The 13,809-nt window shown below is 45.4% G+C and overlaps 1 protein-coding gene across 3 annotated transcripts in view; it reads left to right on the forward strand.

Annotated features, from left to right (window-relative positions):
• Nucleotides 1-13,809, forward strand: part of UST (uronyl 2-sulfotransferase) — a 317,131-nt gene that overhangs the window by 212,033 nt on the left and 91,289 nt on the right. For all 3 annotated transcript variants that reach the window (XM_024996759.2, NM_001206827.1, NM_001206826.1), the window contains 2 exon segments: nt 1,626-1,705; nt 12,423-12,576. In XM_024996759.2, coding sequence (XP_024852527.1) covers nt 1,626-1,705; nt 12,423-12,576 — 234 coding nt within the window.

Below are 13,809 nucleotides of genomic sequence, written 5' to 3' on the forward strand. Positions count from 1 at the left end.
TGTAATATAATGTTGAATATGTGAAGGAAACAGGTTTTCTTCTGACCCATTTTTCCAGTCTTGTGTAATCCTAGATGGCTTTCTCATATTACTCTATGTGTACAAAGAAATAGCTGAAGAAAAATAATCTAAAGATTAAGGCATTGAATGGTCACTATTTTAAACATACACACAGTTATGCTTCTAAGCAGACAACCTCAGCAATCAGTTACTTTCGGCTGTGCTCCCAAATCAGTAATTTTGCTGGTAGATCTATCAAAAATCAAAATTCATAATGTGAAGGAAGCTGGAAGATTTATTAACCAAAAACAAGCTCTGGAGCATGCAGGGGGGTTGTAAAGGATAAACAGAAGATAAAGAGGCAGGATTCAATTTCCTTTTACATGCAAGCTTGAGGACAGGCAGACCATTATTCACCCATGCCTGCCACTGACGAACAGAAGCCCTGGGTTATGAACTGCAAGTCATCTGCTTTTAAAATTCAATTTCATTTCTTCAAACAGTCGTTGTGAGCACGAATGTCTAATGAAAGAGTTTAGGCCACGACGTCCTAGAGTAACCATCTGTAAGTCATGGACTCGTTGGAATTAATTCATTTAACAAATATTTATGGAGCATTTCCGTGTGTGTCAGCTCCGAGCTAGACAGGAGGGAACAAGGCAGACCAGGTTTCCGTCACGCTTGAGACAAACCTAGAGTTCCAGACTCCCATTTTATTGTTGTTGCTACTGTAGGTAACACATGAATGACCGTTTTTGTTTCCAGTTTTCAACTTGAGCTATTTCATAAAATATGAAGTGCTGCCCTTCTGATGTCTGTCCAAAGTAGCGATTTTCAATGTGCTGCTTAAAAATTCCAGAGTGTCAGCTTTGATGGGGCAAATAAGAAAATCTAAGGAAAGTGGAATTCAGGAAGTCAGGGAGTCATAAGAATGCTTGGAATTTCTAACAGATTTTACTAAACGTTTTCTGTATCATGACATGTTCCAGAAGACTGTAAATGTTAGTTTGTACAAATTAAAACTACTTGTTGCCTTGCTGATAACTGCAAATAAATAATTCAGATGACCACCCACCAAAACCCGAGAACATTTTTTGGGAAGTGGTGGGGGGGGTGTTACGTGTTCCCTCTGAAATACTTGTTTTGTAAATTTTATAATCAAAGGGAAAAATAAGGAGATAGTGCCTCATTTTATTTCTACTTTTCAATTCTGCAGAACTAGTTTCAAATGCTTCTGTATTTCCCAGTAAGATCATTATAGAAATGTAAACTAATCATTAACCTTTGTCTTGATTGGACTTTAAAGGGGAGGATTAAAGGCATTTTCGTACTTGCATTTCAGGACAGCAACACACTGACTTCTCCAGTCAAAATTACTTCAACTGTCACTTTTATTTCATGATGGCAATTAACTAACTTAAATTCAGGACTGCACATTGCAAGAGCTTCTTTATTTTATTTAGTAAGGAGCCTTATGTAAAGTTCATAAGCACAAAGCATAGCTGTTTGGCCTGGTTCAAGAAGTAGTAAGTGAGGAAAAAAAGAGTTGGGGAGATAACCTTTAGCTTAATATAGCTTGGTAAATTAAATCCTATATATGCTAATTTTGTACTTTTTTTTAATAGATGGAACTGATTAAAAATATAAGTACTGCCGAACAGCCCTATTTATTCACCCGACATGTTCATTTCCTCAATTTCTCAAGGTAAGATATTTTTCAGTTTAATGGTTCTTTCATTTCTTTTGGGTACTTAGTCTCCTTCTAACAAACAATTACTTTAAAATCTACCTTCCTTTCCAAGGTAGTGTAATTGCCCTTCAAAAGACATTTTTAATCCATTTATTTTTTCAGTAGAGGGATCAAAATTTGAAATATTTGGTTAAAAGCTTCATTTCTTTCTAAAAATACTACTCTTAAGTCTTGTGAAAACTTGAAAATTTTTTTTAATGAGAAGCCACTTGACCTTATAGTTCTCAAAAAAAAAAAAGATTTTGTATTGGAACAAAATAGACAAGAGATGGATATTTTAGCAGATATATTTCATTGCACATTTTTATACAACCTGCACCCACACAGGACTCTGGGAATAACTTGGAGGTGGAATTATGTGTATTTTGTGTGTGCTGTGCGTATGTTTAGTTGCTAAGACGTGCCTGACTCTTTATGACCCCATGGACCGTAGCCTGCCAGGCTCCTCTGTCCATGGGATTTTCAGGCAAGCATACTAGGTTGCCATTTCCTCCTCCAAGGGATCTTCCTGGCTCTAGGGTTGAGCCCATGTCTCCTGTGTCTCCTGCATTGCAGGCAGATTCTTTACCCGCTGAGCCATCACAAAGCTAGGCCCAGCCTCTTTCTCTACCTTTTGAACACTCCATTTCATTACTCTAAACCTTGCATGTTTGATGTTGGTGGGTATTTTAGAAATCTGTGTTTTTTTCCTCTTCACCCGCAAGGACCTTTTGATACTAATGCAAACCTCAAATTTATGTGTTTTGATCCTCTGTTAAATTGCTAACTGCACGTTCTGGGCATTCTCTTCCCCAGGGATCCCTTAGCACAGATTTCTTGTCACTGTACTTTACTGTAGCTCTCAGAGTCCTCCTCTAAGGCGGGCCTGTCTGAGCTCACAGTTGAGGTTGACAGAGCACTAGGTCCCCGGGCCAATCTGCTGACTAGCCCCGGACCCTGGGCCTCCCCATCAGCCATCTGACCAGCCCTTTCCTCACTGCTTTTCCCATGGGGATAACAGGACCTCACAGGCTCACAGGAGAATCCTATCTGTGCTGACCTCGTGGCCCCGAGGGCCAGCAACCAGGGAGGCCTGAGTTTGCCCTGGGCAGCGCTTTGGCTGCCCTGCCGCAGGAAGCCTAACAGTCTGCAGGGCTTCGAGAAGAGTTTAGCCTTCAAAGAACTTTCCTGCTGTGCTGCAAGCCTTGTGCAAATGAAGTGTAAAGAGACAGATTCAGCAAAGCCAGTTACTAAGCAGCAAAGAGGAGTTGCTGCCTTATCTTTGAAAGCAAGTCTCCCCTGAAGTTCCCCAGCCTCTCTTATACCCAAAGTTCTCTGGGCTGGTGAACAGGTGAAGAGGACACCTGCGGATTATCCTGGATTATCCTCGGTGGCCGAATGGGGGATGGGAGTACGTGTACCGCTTCCACAAGAGCTGTGTCTCCAACCACATTTCTAAAGTGGCTTGTCACTGCACTGTCCAGGGTATGTGCCTGTCTCCCACTTCCCTGGGGCCAAGAACGTATAATTAGACATAATTAGATAACGAGGACTGGGTAGCTATTTTGGGTCATGTGTTTTACGACTTGTAGACAGCAGAGCACGGCCCCTCTGACCCCTTGATTCTCTCATGCACTTCCTTCCTCCCTTCTCTCTGCGTCACCCCTGACGTCCTCATTCATTATTCTTTCTTCCTCTTTTTAAAATTTTTGTTGGACTATAGTTGATTTACAGGGCTGTGTTAATTTCTGCTGGACAGCAAAGTGAATCAGTTACACATATACCCATTCTTTTTAGATTCTTTTCCCATGTAGGCCATGACAGAGTATTGAGTAAAATTTCCTGTGCTCTAAGTCCTTATTCAGTTCAGTTCAGTTCAGTCTCTTAGTCGTGTCCGACTCTTTGTGACCCCATGAATCGCAGCACACAAGGCCTCCCTGTCCATCACCAACTCCCAGAGTTCACCCAAACTCATCTGCATCGAGTTGGTGATGCCATCCAGCCATCTCATCCTTTGTCGTCCCCTTCTCCTCCTGCCCCTAATCCCTCCCAGCATCAGGGTCTTTTCCAGTGAGTCAACTCTTCGCATGAGTTGGCCAAAGTGTTGGAGTTAGGTCCTTATTAGTTATCTATTTTATGTACACAAGTGTGCATATGTCAATCCCAGTCACTCAGTTTATCCCCCCCCATAACCCATTAACCATGGATTTGTCAAACCTCATTCATTTACTCCTCTTGCTTCCAGGGCAAATCTTTACAACCAAAACAAATTGCAATGCAACAAGTTTTCATAGTTAACTCAGGATATTATAGCATTCTAATTAATACACCAACACCAGTACCTTAATTGGATCAGCAGAGCTGGGCACAGTATGGTTGACCGTATTTTATCTTGGCCTCCACTATCAAATACAAGCCCAAGAGTTTATTTTTGATTGATTGAGTTCTGAAAGAAAAGAGAAAAATGATAAACACCTTTTAGAGGACACTACATCCCAGGGAAAGTGTCGGCCTGGCTGTCAGGATCTCTGGGTGTCAGACCTTCCCGTCGACCTTAGTCTCTCTGGTGGGAAGGGGAAATCTCCATGTTCCCATCTCCAGGGGAGGGACAGTTCCCGCCCACCCCTGGTTTGTTGGGATGCTTAAAACCCCTGACGGAAAGCCCTTCAAGTTCTTGGAGAGAAGGGTATCATATGTATTCAAAGTGACATTTAAAAACATTTCTGTAGAAGCCTCAGTCTGAACCCCCAGTTTGTCTCCTGTCCAGATGCAGCCTCGTGTTCCGTTGCTCAGTTGTGTCCAACTCTGCGGCAAGAATAGAGTGGGCTGCCATTTCCTGCTTCAGGGGATCTTCCTGACCCAGGGATCGAATCCACGTCTCTTGTATCTTCCTGCATTGGCAATGGCACCCCACTCCAGCACTCTTGCCTGGAAAATTCCATGGACGGAAGAGCCTGGTGGGCTGCAGTCCCTGGGGTTGCTAAGAGTCGGATACTACTGAGCGACTTCACTTTCACTTTTCACTTTCATGCATTGGAGAGGGAAATGGCAGCCCACTCCAGTGTTCTTGCCTGGAGAATCCCAGGGACGGGGCAGCCTGGTGGGCTGCCATCTATGGGGTCGCACAGAGTGGGACACGACTGAAGCGACTTGGCAGTAGCAGCAGCAGCATTGGCAGGTGGATTCTTTACCACTGCGCCACCTGGAGGCAGCCTCACCGTGTCTCTAATGTAACACTTTCAGGTCAGGGCTCTGCTCTGGCTGATTTCTCCTCCCTCCATCCCATTGTGTTCAATTAAATACATACATATTGAGGACCCTGCACTAGGACGGGGGCTTCTACAGGGAGCAAGAAATGTTGTCCTTGGGACTTCCCTGACGGTCCAGTGGCTGAGACTCCTCGCTGCCAATGCAGGGAGCCTGGGTTCAATCCCTGGTCAGGGAACACGATCCCACATGCTACAACTAAGAGTTCCCCTGGTGGTGGTTTAGTCGCTAGGTCATGTCTGACTCTGAGACCCCATGGATTGTAGCTAGCCAGGCTGCTCTATCCATGGAATTCTCCAGGCAAGAATACTGGAGTGGGTTGCCATTTCCTTCTCCAGGGAATCTTCCTGACCCGGGGATTGAACTTGTGTCTCCTGCATTGGCAGGCGGATTCTTTACCACGGAGCCACCAGGGAAGCCCCAAGAGTTCGCATGCAGCAACTAAGACCCAGCACAACCAAATAGATAAATAAATATTAAAAATATAGAAAAGAAAAGAAATGTCCTTGCCTTCAGGGAACTGCAAGTTCTTCTTCCATTAAGGAAGGAGTGGCGTGTATGACGAGTTTAGGAGAAAGAATCACCGGGTGTTCCCAGGGGAAGTGGAGGAGCAGGAGCCCCCGCCGATGGGCCAGCTGTGGACCAATGAAGGGGAGGGGCGTTGGCAGCCCAGGGACCGGCATAAGAGAAAACTGGGCAAAGAGAAAGATGGAAAGGAACCCTGTAAATGGGAGTCTCAAGCATGGGCGCAGCAGAAGTGGAATGGCAGTGATGAGCTGTAAGCAGGAAAAACAGAGACCAGTCTGATCAGCTGGAGTAAACTCCTGCTGACCGTGGGCCCAGTCTCACCTCTTCCCACCCCACGTGCACAAGGCCCATGGCCTCAGCTACAAGACCTCCATAAACATGCAGAGAAGGACAAATTGAACTTGAATACGCTACAGGACTGTTACTAAACATGGCAATTAAATCATCAGCCTTTCTTTTTCAAGGGAACAGTTTTCTTTCAGGAAAATTTCTTGGGTATAAACAGTGAACCGTGGGCATGTAAGGAAAATCCCCAATTATACAATTAACAGAGTAAAACATCTATGTTGGGACTCATTAAGAGGGCTTTCATATGCTTTTAAAACTGAGTCCTATATTTTGAATTATAAGACATAGAGAAAATTAAGCTGCTCTTAAGGCATCTACCTTGATCGCTGCTGACAGGCATTGTTTCAAGAGAAACATTGTTTTAAGAGGTTATTAAGAGAAGAATTGATGCTGCAACCTAATATTCTTATTTGATATTTTATTTCTAATCTTCCTTACGTTGTTGACACGCAGCAGAACACTTGTGGGGGAGCAGAATGTAAGAATGAAAGTCTAACCTTGTTCCCAACACTTTCTTTTGTACACTTATGTTCTGAACTCATGAAGTGTATGGCATTATACCAAAATGAATCTCCCCCTATTTCTTCTTTTCCAGTAAATATGGTATTCTTATCTTGGAATTTAGATACTCCGAGTGATGTAAAATGCTACCCTTCGAGTTTCTGACAATTCAATAAATTTCATTTATTCATCGTCTAGGCATCTTGTCCTGTTCCATCTTTTCCTCCCTTTTTTAGACCTAAAATAAAGGTAAAGGTGCATGCGCTGTCGTGTCCGACTCTTTGCGACCCCTTGGACTGTAGCCCACCAGGCTCCTCTGTCCATGGGATTTCCCAGGCCAGAATACTGGAGTGGGTTGCCATTTCCTTCCCCAGGGGATCTTCCCAGCTCAGGGATTGAACTCAAGTCTCTGGCGTCTCCTGCATTGGCAGGCGGATTCTTTACTGCTGAGCTTCCTGGCACCTAGATGGAACAGTTTCACCATATCCATTTTTATCAATTCAACTGTGGAAAACAATACTATCAGACCAAACTGGTTCTTTTGTAGTTGCCTCAGGGAAGACTTCCTGCCAGAGGAGATAAACACTACAATGTCAGCAGAAGCCTCAGATTGGTTTGTATTCTGAAGATTTTCGCCACTCTTGCAGTTTTTGAGCCATCTGAAAGTTCAGGCCAGACAAATGTTTTTCACCTGGTCTACCTAGAGAACTGAATCGAAATTATTTTGGCCTAAAAGATGCTATTTTGTTGTGATGTTTTAAGTACATCACTTAATATTTGTGTACTCTGGTTTCATGAGCCTGTTCGCGGTTGTCAAAGTCAACTATAGAATTAGAATTTTTGCCAAAGTTCAACTTCCCAAGACCATCTCTTCAAGTATGTCTTAGATCATCAAGACTATGACAGACAATTCATCTTCCCTGCTCCTGCCCCCCACATTTCGTTTGTTTTCTAAGATTTTTTTGTGTGTGTGGTGGGGGGAAGTAATTCTTTTTCCAAGCTACAGTTTCCCTTGACCCTCAACTTGGGTCTTGCAGGGAAAACACTGTGAAGGCTTGTGTCAGAGTGCAATGCTATGAAAATAGTCAAAGTGAATGGTGACATTTTCTGACCTCAAACTACCACTTCTCTTAACCCTGTTTTTTGTCTCTTCCTTTCTCACCCATGACCCTCTCACCCTTCTTTGCAACCATTTCTCTTTCCTCGTTTGTCTCTGATGGTGGCTCCAACGCCAGCACTAACTTGAGAAAGCAAAACATGTAAAAATCAATCAATCGCTAGAGAAGCAGGCAGGGTGCATCCGAGGACACCATGTGAGCTGTGGACACGTTCTTCCCTTGAAGGGGAGGTCCTGGTTACCAGTGTGAACAAGGTCTGCTCCCTGATGGCCTCATTTAACAAAACAAATCTGATCCTGCTAATTCCATAATTCAAATAGGTTTCCACGTTTTATTTCTAAATGTTGACTCTGTTTTCATTCTCATTAGCAAAGTCATCCCTTTTAATTGTGTCCTGCAAATCTTTTGTAATGGTGACAGATGCCTCCAGCTTTGAAGAGGGCATCAGACAGAACCCATGTTAGCACTTACTGAGTGCTGTCTTTACCCACTTAAACATAGCCTGAAAGTTCGATTTTCAGAATGAGGGTGTTCTGTGAGTTTATCCTGTGTAGACAAGGCCAGGCTCATCTTCTGAAAATGGCGCTGTCCCCCTTTTCTCTTTTCCCTCCACAGTGAGTGGTCTCTCTCTGAGCCCTATGAGCCCACACACCTGGCCGGCCCATCAGGGACTTGCCCTGAGCCCACCTCACTGCCCTCCTCGAAGGGCCTTCCTCCTCCTCATCTACTTGCTTCCTGCCTCTGGTGTCGGCTTTCCTTTCCCAGCAGGAAGCTGACCTCAGGTGCCCCACCCCCACCCACTTGTCTCCACCCCTGCGACTTGCCAGAAGCTCCCGCCCCTCTTACCTCTGGACACTCAGGGAGCGCTGAGTGGCTCAGCCTCTGCTTGCATGGCATGATGGCAGGTTCTGTCATGGGCGCCAAGGACTGCAGTGTCCACTGAATGAGGTTGTGAGGTTGGAGGGAGACCCTTCCACTTGTTCCCGAAAAGGGCCTTAACTAACCACCTCCCCCTCCTCCTCCTGCAGCAGCCCCTCACCCTGCCCCCCAAACGACTACAACCTTTTCCACGATGGCCTTTCTCTCACTTCAAAGCGTCTCCTTAGTCACTCACCAACAGGGATCAAAGCCTGGGCCACTAGCCTCAGATACTCTTCATTTTTTGATGAAGGAAGGAAAGTTATGACCAACCTAGATAGCATATTCAAAAGCAGAGACATTACTTTGCCAACAAAGGTTCGTCTAGTCAAGGCTATGGTTTTTCCTGTGGTCATGTATGGATGTGAGAGTTGGACTGTGAAGAAGGCTGAGCACCGAAGAATTGATGCTTTTGAACTGTGGTGTTGGAGAAGACTCTTGAGAGTCCCTTGGACTGCAAGGAAATCCAACCAATCCGTTCTGAAGGAGATCAGCCCTGGGATTTCTTTGGAAGGAATGATGCTGAAGCTGAAACTCCAGTACTTTGGCCACCTCATGCGAAGAGTTAACTCATTGGAAAAGACTCTGATGCTGGGAGGGATTGGGGGCAAGAGGAGAAGGGGACAACAGAGGATGAGATGGCTGGATAGCATCACCAACTCGATGGACGTGAGTCTGAGTGAACTCCAGGAGTTGGTGATGGACAGGGAGGCCTGGCACACTGCGATTCATGGGGTCGCAAAGAGTCGGACATGACTGAGCGACTGATCTGATCTGAACAGCCCAGGAATAACTTCTACTTTTTTTTTTGGCTGTGCTGGGTCTTCAGTACATGGGCTTTCGCTAGTTACAGAGCTTAGGCCTAGTTACTCTGTGGCACATGGGATCTTAATTCCCTGAGCAGGGATTGAACCCACGTCCCCTGCATTGGAAGATGATTCTTAACCACTGGACAACCAGGGAAGTCCCAAGGACTAACCTCTACTTTTAGGTCAGAGATGAAAAAGAAGATATACTTTCAGTAGAATGGAACTTGCCAGGGGTGAGGAGGAAGCAGGGAGACGGGATTTATTGTTTAATGGGCACAGAATTTCAGTTTGGGCTGATGAGAAAGCTCTGGAGGTGGGTGATGGGTTCTGGGGATGGTTGCTCTACAGTGTAAATGTACTTAATGCCACTGAAATACACTCTTACAAGTAGTGGGAAAGGTAAATTTTGCCTGTGTATTTTACAACAACTAATACTTTTATATAAGTATATAAACTCATAATTTGCCTCTCATAAGTATATAAAACTACTGTAGTAAGAGGACGTGCGTGCATGCTAAGTCACTTCAGTTTGTCTGACTCTTTGTGACCCTAAAGGACCCTTTGGTGGACTGCCCTGCAGGGAATCCTAGGACCCAGCTTTTATGCTAATTAACATAGTCATTCTTTACAAGACCACGGAAGTACAGTTGAGGTTTTTAAAAGCACGTTGCTGTTTGAGGGTTGAATTGCATTCACCATCTGCATGCTTTGTCTTTCTAATCCCTAACCCTACTACTCTGGTTGCTCTTTATCATGGATATGAAGCCCAGTTTAATTAAGAAGAGACTGATTTATCCAGGGTGCACAGCTGACTTCTGGAACTAGTTAGTTGTTCGTGCAGCTGTGTGAATGTCACCTTGTGTACGTCTGGAATCTGACAAGAGTTGTGTTGGCCTGGCTAACCCTGCTCCTGAACACTGTTTTCCAGTGTCTGGAATGGCATTCACATGCCTGGTGCCTGAAATCACACCATCAGAGTCATTCCTTCATGTGACTCTGGATTCTTCTCTCTGAAGATTTTCTTTAAAAATTCAAACACACACACACACAAAGAGAACAGCATTCTGTAAATTAATCCACAAAACAAATAGGATCCGTGACTCATTATATCTACTTTCTTTTCCCACGTGCGTGTGTCAAGTCTCTTTAGTCGTGTCCGACTCTGCAACCCCATGGACTGTAACCCACCAGGCTCCTCTGTCCATGGGATTCTCTAGGCGAGAATACTGGAGTGGGTTGTCATGCCCTCCTCTGGGGGATCTTCCCGATCCAGGTATTGAACCAGCATCTCTTGTATCTCTTCCATTGGTAGACGAGTTCTTAGCACTGCCAGAGCATTGTAATAGTGGCTGAAATTTATGAACTGAGACACAGCCACCCTGGTTTTCATGTCTTCATTGGTTGAGTGCCTACTGTGTACCACGCTGTGTCTAAGGACGTTGTTCCTGGCTTCTGGAGTCACAAGTCTGACGGGAGAGGCAGACCCGGACACACAGTGCTGGAAAGAGCACTTGGAGCCAGAGGAGGAAGGGACCGACACGAGTTCACTGGGGAAGGATGTGGCGGTGACTCTGGGCTGCATTTTGAAAGATAAAGAGTCTGCCAGCTGGAAAGGTGGGAGCAGGGTCACGTCAGTTTGTTTTCTCTGAGCTCTTTCTGACCCCTGACAGAATGTCTGGGTGTCCTCATCAGAAGGTCATGGGGTGAGAGAAGCCTGTGGGCCCCTCAGGAGGTCCCCAGAGCTCCGAGTGCTCTCCCAGTCTCTTCAGGGTCATTGCTTCCAGGCCGTTCAAAGAGAAGGGGGAGGAATTTTTAAGACAAATTTAGCCAACCTGATCCTTTTGCCTGGGGAAGGCCTTGCTCTTAGACCAGATTTCAGTGCATTTGTCTAATCCCTTTGTGGAAGGAATTAAAATGCAACACCTAGACATTGGCTTTATTTTTATCTGAAACCCCTCGCCATCATTTGAGGACAATTATATTGATTTTTGTTGTGTTCACGTTATTGCTTACATTATTCCTTGCCTCAGCTCTGGAATCTTCTTTCCACGGTTCAGAGCACAGATTCTGGAGCCAGACTGCCTGGGTTCATATCCTGGCTCAGCCACAAGTTAAGCGCTCCCTGCCTCCATTTCCCCAGTATAAATGAAGATAATTACGATTTCTACTCCACTGAGGTTTTGTGGGGGCTTCCCAGATGTCACTAGTGGTAAAAAAAAAAAAAAAACCAACCTGCCCATGCAGGAGACATAAGAGATGCGATCCCTGGGTCAGGTCAGGAAGACCCCCTTGGAGGAGGGCACAGCAACCCACTCTGGTATTCTTGCCTGGAGAACCCCATGGACAGAAGAGCCTGGTGGGCTACAGTCCATAAGGTCACAAAGAACTGGACACAACCGAAGTGACTTAGCATGCACACATGAGGTGTTATGAGGCTTCAGTGAGTTGGTTACAAAATATTTACAGCAAGGTGAACAGGGAGCATTTAATACATCTTGGCTGTTATTCTCCACTTCCTACAGAGCCCCTAACCTGAGACTGTTCTAATTAGAATGTAGAATAAGTACCATATCCTCCAGTGAGGCATTCAGAATTTACCAGGCAGTCAAAACATTCCATGAGGGTCAGTGGGTCTGTTCCAGACGCTGGTAATAGATACAAAACCCAGTTCAGTGTGGCCCCTCCCTGGGGACCTCTAGCCTTGTGAGAAAACGAGACCGTATCTATACCTTCACGGTGACAATTCCTGCATTTTGCGCAGTGCTGACTCCTGAACAGTCTTCACAGCCTCTCAGTAACTTCTTGGAATATCCTGCAGGATAATAAGTGTCTCCACCAGGAAACACTGCCTGCTGGTTTGATTGTTCACTGGTACCTGTGCAGTGGCTTCCCTGGTGGCGCAGTGGTAAAGAATCCGCCTGCCAGTGTAGGAGATTCTGGTTCAATCCCTGGGTCAGGAAGATCCCCTGGAGGAGGAAATGGCAACCCATTCCAGTATTCTTGCCTGGAGAATCCCATGGACAGAGGACCCTGGTGGGCTGCAGTTCATGGGGTTGCAAAGAGCTGGACACGACTTAGCGACTGAGCAGACGGGGTCCTCTGGTGATGATGTGTTTACCTAGAGGGGAACCAGTGTGTACGTGGGCCTGATTTTCCTCCAGAAAGGATGGTTTGTAACCCGCTCCATGTTTGTGTGCATCTTAGGTTTGGAGGAGACCAGCCTGTCTACATCAACATCATCAGAGATCCTGTCAACCGGTTTTTATCTAACTATTTTTTCCGTCGGTTTGGAGACTGGCGAGGAGAACAGAATCACATGATTCGCACCCCCAGCATGAGGCAGGAGGAGCGCTACCTGGTGAGTCCTGTCGCCTCAGATATGTAGCACCCCCCGCCCAGGGCCATCTGGTCCTTGGGCTCCATGGGATGAGGGTACCGCTTCAGAAAGCAAGTTTTTACCAGTGAAAAATTAACTTTCCAGATCATTCAGATCCAAACAAACATTTTCTCAAATGACTTTCTAATCTTGTTTTCCTCAGTTTTTCTTTAGTGTTGATTTCAGGTCCTGGAGAAAAAACAGTCTTTCCCAGGGAATCCTGACCAGCACTTTTGTTTTGGTGTGTTCGGGGATTTCTCTTAAAAGGTCACAGAGTGCTTACTCACACCTCATCCCATTCAATTCCCATGACAACCCCATGAGGGAGGGGTACTTTGAGATGAGGACCCTAACATTCCAAAAGAATGTGAACACAGCCGTGACTGACTGTTTCCAGGCCCTCTTACTCTGAGTCCAAGGTTCCTTCCACCACGGCACACAAGAATCAGGCATCTCAGTGAAATTTGTTGGCCTTTCCAGACCTTATTTTGGGACCCTCAACGTCACAGGGATGTTGATTTTGATCCCAAGAGTTGCTTCCACAGCTCGGAGTTGGTAATGGAGGAAAATAGTGCACCTTACTGTCAGCTCCAGAATAAAAGATGCATTTCCCACTAGTTTGTGACCTGGATTGACAAACGCTTGCTGAGGGCTTAGAGCCTGGTGTTAAAGAGGCTGAAACCCTGGCCTCTGTGTCTGCAGGAGCCTGTTGGGTTCAGCCAGACCATCCTGGGCTCTCAGGCCCAGAAGAGAGAGAAGAATGTATGGAGGGCTCAGTGCAAATCTGCCTCTACTGCTGGCATGCAGCACAGAGGCCATGCCCACCACTGCTGTGCACAGAAGCGTCCGTCAGCTAAAGAAGAGTAGTGTTACAGTTCCAGCACAAGTTCTCTTTCCTCATGTGATTTTAAAAAGCATAACTGCGTGCGTTTGGAGGATGGAGCATTTTTCAACAATATCATTTTCATGTCTTAAAATCCACAGTTAGAGTTGAGAAAATTGAGATGCACAGAAGTATCTTATCCAGTGCTGCACAGCTAGTTACAGATGGGCCAAGACTAGAAACAAAGGCTTTCTACTGGCCATTCAGCATTTGTTCAACTGCCTAATGCTTCAGGGGAGTATTCTGATGATATATTTTTAAAGTGCCTTTTACTTTTTTTCTCTTTCCATTATGATGGCAAAAACTCTTAACTTTTCCTTTATATGTTATGA

This window comes from Bos taurus, chromosome 9 (genome assembly GCF_002263795.3).
Source record: "Bos taurus isolate L1 Dominette 01449 registration number 42190680 breed Hereford chromosome 9, ARS-UCD2.0, whole genome shotgun sequence".
Classification (NCBI taxonomy): Eukaryota; Metazoa; Chordata; class Mammalia; order Artiodactyla; family Bovidae; genus Bos; species Bos taurus.